At 44.1% G+C, this 5,536-nt stretch overlaps 1 protein-coding gene across 1 annotated transcript in view; it reads right to left on the bottom strand.

Moving 5' to 3' along the window:
* LOC109924102 (beta-1,4 N-acetylgalactosaminyltransferase 1-like) overlaps positions 1-5,536 on the bottom strand; it is a 122,513-nt gene that overhangs the window by 102,788 nt on the left and 14,189 nt on the right. The window contains exon 2 of the mRNA XM_048618827.1: positions 1,986-2,036. Coding sequence (XP_048474784.1) covers positions 1,986-1,990 — 5 coding nt within the window. The 5' untranslated portion in view covers positions 1,991-2,036. The remainder of the gene's footprint in view (positions 1-1,985; positions 2,037-5,536) is intronic.

The raw sequence follows: 5,536 nt of genomic DNA, 5'->3' as shown, positions 1-5,536 counted from the left end.
CTGACTGCCTGCCCTTAACTCCCAGTCTTTACGTTCTGTCACTTGTCATTGACTCATATAAATCCTCATTTTATTCATTAGTCTATTCTTTTTTATTTACTCATCTGTGGGATGTGGGCATTGCTGGCTGGGCCCAGCATTTATTGCCCCGTCCCTAGGTGATCTTCACAAGGTGGTGGTGAGCTGCCTTCTTGAACTGCTGCCGTAGGTTGACCCACAATGCCCTTAGGGAGGGAATTTCAGGATTTTGACCCAGTGACCATGAAGGAACAGCGATATATTTCCAAGTCAGGATGGTGAGTGGCTTGGAGGGGAATTTGCAGGGGGTGGTGTTCCCATCTATCTGCTGCATTTGTCCTTCTAGATGGAAATGGTCGTGGGTTTGGAAGGTGCTGCCTGAGGATCTTTGGTGAATTTCTGCAGTGCATCTTGTAGATGGTACACACTGCTGCTACTGAGCGTCGGTGGTGGAGGGAGTGGATGCTTGTGGATGCGGCGCCAATCAAGTGGGAGCTGCTTTATCCTGGATGGTGTCAAGCTTCTTGGGTGTTGTTGGGGCTGCACCCATCCAGGCAAGTGGGGAGTATTCCATCACCCTCCTGCCTTGTGCCTTGTAGATGGTGGACAGGCCTTTGGGGAGTCAGGAGGTGAGTTACTTGCCGCAGTATTCCTAGCTTCTGGCCTGCTCTTATAGCCACTGTGTTTATGTTGTGAGTCCAGTTGAGTTTCTGGTCAATGGTAAACCCCAGGATGTTGATAGTGGGGGATTCAGTGATGGTAACACCATTGAATGTCAAGGGGCAGTGGTTAGATTGTCTCTTTTCGGTGATGGTCATAGCCTGGCATTTGTGTGGCGCAAATGTCACTTGCCACTTGTCAGCTCAAGCCTGGATATTGTCCTGATCTTGTTGCATGTGAACACGGACTGCTTCAGTGTCTGAGGAGTCACGAATGGTGCTGAACATTGTGCAATTATCAGCGAACATCCCCACTTCTGACCTTATGATAGAGGGAAGGTCATTGATGAAGCAGCTGAAGATGGTTGGGCCGAGGACACTACCCTGAGGAACTCCTACAGAGATGTCCTGGAGCTGAGATGATTGACCTCCAACAACTACGACCATCTTCCTATGTGCCAGATATGACTCCAACCACCAGAGAGTTTGCCCCCTGATACCCATCGATTCCAGTTTCGCTGGGGCTCCTTGATGCCACACTCGGTCGAATGCAGCCTTGATATCAAGGGCTGTCACTCTCCCTTCACCTCTGGAATTCAGCTCTTTCGTCCATGTTTGAACCAAGGCTGTAATGAGGTCAGGAGCTGAGTGGCCCTGGCGGAACCCAAACTGGGCATCACTGAGCAGGTTATTGCTGAGCAGGTGCTGCTTGATAGCGCTGTTACTGACACCTTCCATCACTTTACTGATGATCGAGAGTAGACTGATGGGGCGGTAATTGGTCGGGTTGGATTTGTCCTGCTTTTTGTGTACAGGACATACTTGGGCAATATTCCACATTGTTGGGTAGATGCCAGTGTTGTAACTGTACTGGAACAGCTTGGCTAGGGGAGCGGTAAGTTCTGGAGCACAAGTCTTCAATACTATTGCTGGGATGTTGTCAGGGCCTCTAGCCTTCGTAATTGTGTACCTTATCGAAAATCTTTGAATAAATTATATTTGCTACTTTACCATTCTCCACTGTCTCTTTTACATCTGCAAAAGGTTCAATAGGGTTGGTTAAGCAAGCATTTTCCTTCTGAAGTTTGACTAGCTATGTGTTATGATATCTCTCATTTCTTGATTTCCCCTAATCTCTCCTTTGGTAGGAATTCCACTATCTTTCCGACCACTGATGATAAACTGACTGGTCTGTCATTCCTTGGGTACACTCTGTTCCCCTTCATTAATATAGGAATTGCAGAAACAATCTGAATGGTTATTCAATCCATTCCCCCCTTTTTTAAAGACAGTTGGAACTGCACTTACCTCATTCCTCATCTCATCAGTCGAAATCAATTCTATGGGTGTTCTCTCTCCCTGGTAAACACCAAAGCAAAATAATCATTTCATATTTCCGCCATTGCCTTATCATTTCCTGACATACTATCATGCCTATTTCTTAATGGTCCTTTTCCCATCACAGCCTTTCCTTTCTTCTTATGTGCCTGTTAAACTGTTTATTGTTTCTTTTATGCTCACTGATAATTTAATTCCATTACTTCTCTCTGCTTTCCTGAACTGCTTTTTGTTGCGTCTCTCCAAATCTCTTATTCTCTACAACCCAGCACTCTATGTCTGGCTCTTAATGTCTGTCTCTTTTCTAACCCTCAACTCTTCCCTTATGTCTCTAAAAAATTTATGGAGTTATACTCATATTTAGTTTGTTACTTTGTTACAAAACTTAGCACCCCCACGAACCCTGTTGAACATTACTGCAAATATTCCCCATCGTTTTCCGCTAATATAGTTGTCCGGGTCATTTTCTCAAGTTCTATTCTCAGACATTGCAAATCCTCTGTATCCAAGGGCCCAAACACAACTTCCAGGTGAAGCAGCACTTTACCTGCACTTCCCAGAATCTGGTCTACTGCATTCGCTGCTCACAATGTGGTCTCGGCTACATTGGGGAAATGAAGCGTAGACTGGGTGATCACTTCATAGAACATTACATACTGTCAACAAAAATGACTGAACTTCCAGTTGCCTGCCACTTTAACACACCACCCTGTTCCCTGGCCAACATCTCTGTCTCTGGCTTGCTGCGGTGTTCCAGCGAAGCTCAGCACAAGCTGCAGGAACAACACCTCATTTTCCACTTGGGGACCCTACAGCCCTCTGGACTCAATATCAAGTTCAATAACTTGAGAAATCAGAGTTAACGTTTCGGGTCCGGTGACCCTTCCTCACACCTGTCTGGACCCGAAATGTTAACTCTGATTTCTCTTCACAGATGCTGCCAGACCTGCTGAGCTTTTTCAGCAACTTCTGTTTTTGTTTCCCATTAACAGCTATTCACAATCCAAGCCAGATCATTATCCACTCTTTCGTCTGTTCAACTGTTCTTCTCTCTGTTGAGCTTTCTCCCCACCTATCATTTACTCGTTATCCCATTCAACCCCTCCCTATCTTCTGCATATAAACCAACATTTTCCTAGCTACCATCAGTTCTGAGGAAGGGTCACTCGACCTGAAATGTTAACTCTGATTTCTCTCCACAGATGCTGCCAGACCTGCTGAGCTTTTCCAGCAATTTCTGTTTTTGTTTCTAATTTACAGCATCTGCAGTTCTTTTGGTTTTTATTTATGGAAAATCGGCTTTCCCACAATCAACTCTTTTGATTTTTGCCACGTTACTTGACCTTCATCTTAAACCATATTGTATTATGGTCACTATTGCCTTGATAATCCCCAACTTATACTTCTCTTGACTGCTCTGTTTATTCTCCATTACCAGACCCAGACATAAATCTTCCCTTGTTGACAGTCTAGTAGCATTCTGTCAAACTGGACTGTTTATTTTGTGTATAATCAAAAGCTCCTATATTTCCACTAACTGAAATTCCAAAGATTTAAGTCAAGCTCTCTTGACTAAGAAACCAATTCTAACTAGCCACTGAGTTAAATTTTTACCACTGACCAAAACGGAAAGAAATTACAAGTGAATATTACAATTCAGTTAAAACCTGACTAGATTTTTAAAAGAGATCAGTCCTTAAAATTAATTGCTACAACATAAAGGGATAGTTGTGCACAAAACATAGAAAGCTAGCACACGGGGACAGCAGGGAATCAGGACGTCTAATGGAATGTTGGCCCTTATTTCAAAAGGGTTGGAGTATAAGAGTCGGGAAGTCTCACTGCGACTGTACAAGGTGCTGGGGAGACCACATCTGGAGGACTGTGAGCATTTGGTCCCCTTATTTAAGGGAAGATATCATTTCATTGGAGGCAGTTCAGAGAAGGTTCACTAGGATGATCCCTGGTTTGGGAGAGATTGTCTCATGAGCAAAGGCTAAGCAGGTTGGGACTCTATTCACTGGACTTTAGAAGAAGGAGGTGATCTCATTGAAACATATTGGATTCTTAAGGGGCTTGACAAGGTAAAAGCTGGGAGATGTTTCCCCTTATGGGAGAGTCTAGGAACAGAGGGTATCGTCTCAGAATAAAAGGGCACCAATTTCAGACTGAGATAAGGAGGAATTTCTTCTCTCAGAGGGTTGAGAGTCTTTGGAGCTCTTATTGCAGAGAGCTATGGTGCAGAGTCCCTGTGTATATTTAAGGCTGAGATGGATATGGCAATGGTTTTGAGGTCATCATTGGGTCAGCTTTTAATTCCATATTTTCTTGAATTTATGTTTCACCAGCTGCAATGGTGGAATGTGTACCACAGAAGATCAGCCTGGTGTTCTATATGACAACTCCAGAGACAGTTCCAGTGTGGCACCATTTCCCTTATATATTGAAACATATGACTTCTAAGTTATGGCTGATCAGAGTAAATTGTCCCTCCCACATCTATGATTCAGCACCCGTCTCTTCCCCACTCTCAAGATGCAGTTCCTTTATCTCTCTCACAAGGTCCAACTAACAACCCCATTGCTCACAGGGCTCCACATTTGGTCCTTTTTCATCTGCTGACATTCCTAGCCTCACCATCATTACAAATCAAATGCTCATATCGCCTCCACTACGGAACAAAACAAAACCTTGTGGGCCCAAGATTCCCTTTCCTTTCAAGTCTCCTAACTCTCCAGGCAGCCCAACGTCGATGAAAGCATACACAATGCATCCGAGACTGACAGGGGATCTACCATAACCTGCCTCCAAGCCCTGGACAAAATAGCCAGAAGTTAATGCATGTGCCGTCTTGAACCTCCAATCTCTATCATTACTGGATAGAGTTTTGTCTCCTTATGGAGAATTGTAAAGGACACAGGTTTAAGGTGAGAAGGGACAAGTTTAAAGGAGATGTGAAAGGAAATTTTTTTTTCACACAGAGGGTGATAGGAGTCTGGAACATGCTGCCAGAGAAGGTGGTAACAGACGCAATAGCAATGTTGAGGAGGCATTGAGACAGACACATGAACGGGCAGGGAAGAGAGGGATATGGACCATGTGCAGGCAGGTGGGATTAGTTTAGAATGGTATCCTGGTTGGCACAGACATGGTAGGCCGAAGGGCCTGTTCCTGTGCTGTACTGTTCTACGTTCTATGTACTTGTGTCAGAAGCAGTTCAGAGAACATTCACTTGACTGGGATGAAGGGGTTGTCTTATGAGAAAAAAAATTGAGCAGTTTGGCCCGATACTCATGACAGTTCAGAGGGAGAGGTGAACTTATTTCATCTAATATAAAAAGAATAAGCCATATAGGATATAATATATCTTATCTGAGAGGATTCTGATGGGACTTGACAAGATCGATACTAACAGGGGGCTAACAAAAAAAAAGGTCTCTCATTTAAGACAGTGTCGTGGAGACATTTCTTCCCTCAGAAAGTCTGTGAAATTCTCTTCTCCAGAAGGAGCTGAGTCACTG

This window comes from Rhincodon typus, chromosome 41 (genome assembly GCF_021869965.1).
Source record: "Rhincodon typus isolate 14 chromosome 41, sRhiTyp1.1, whole genome shotgun sequence".
Classification (NCBI taxonomy): Eukaryota; Metazoa; Chordata; class Chondrichthyes; order Orectolobiformes; family Rhincodontidae; genus Rhincodon; species Rhincodon typus.
This window is presented reverse-complemented; position numbering and strand designations above follow the sequence as displayed.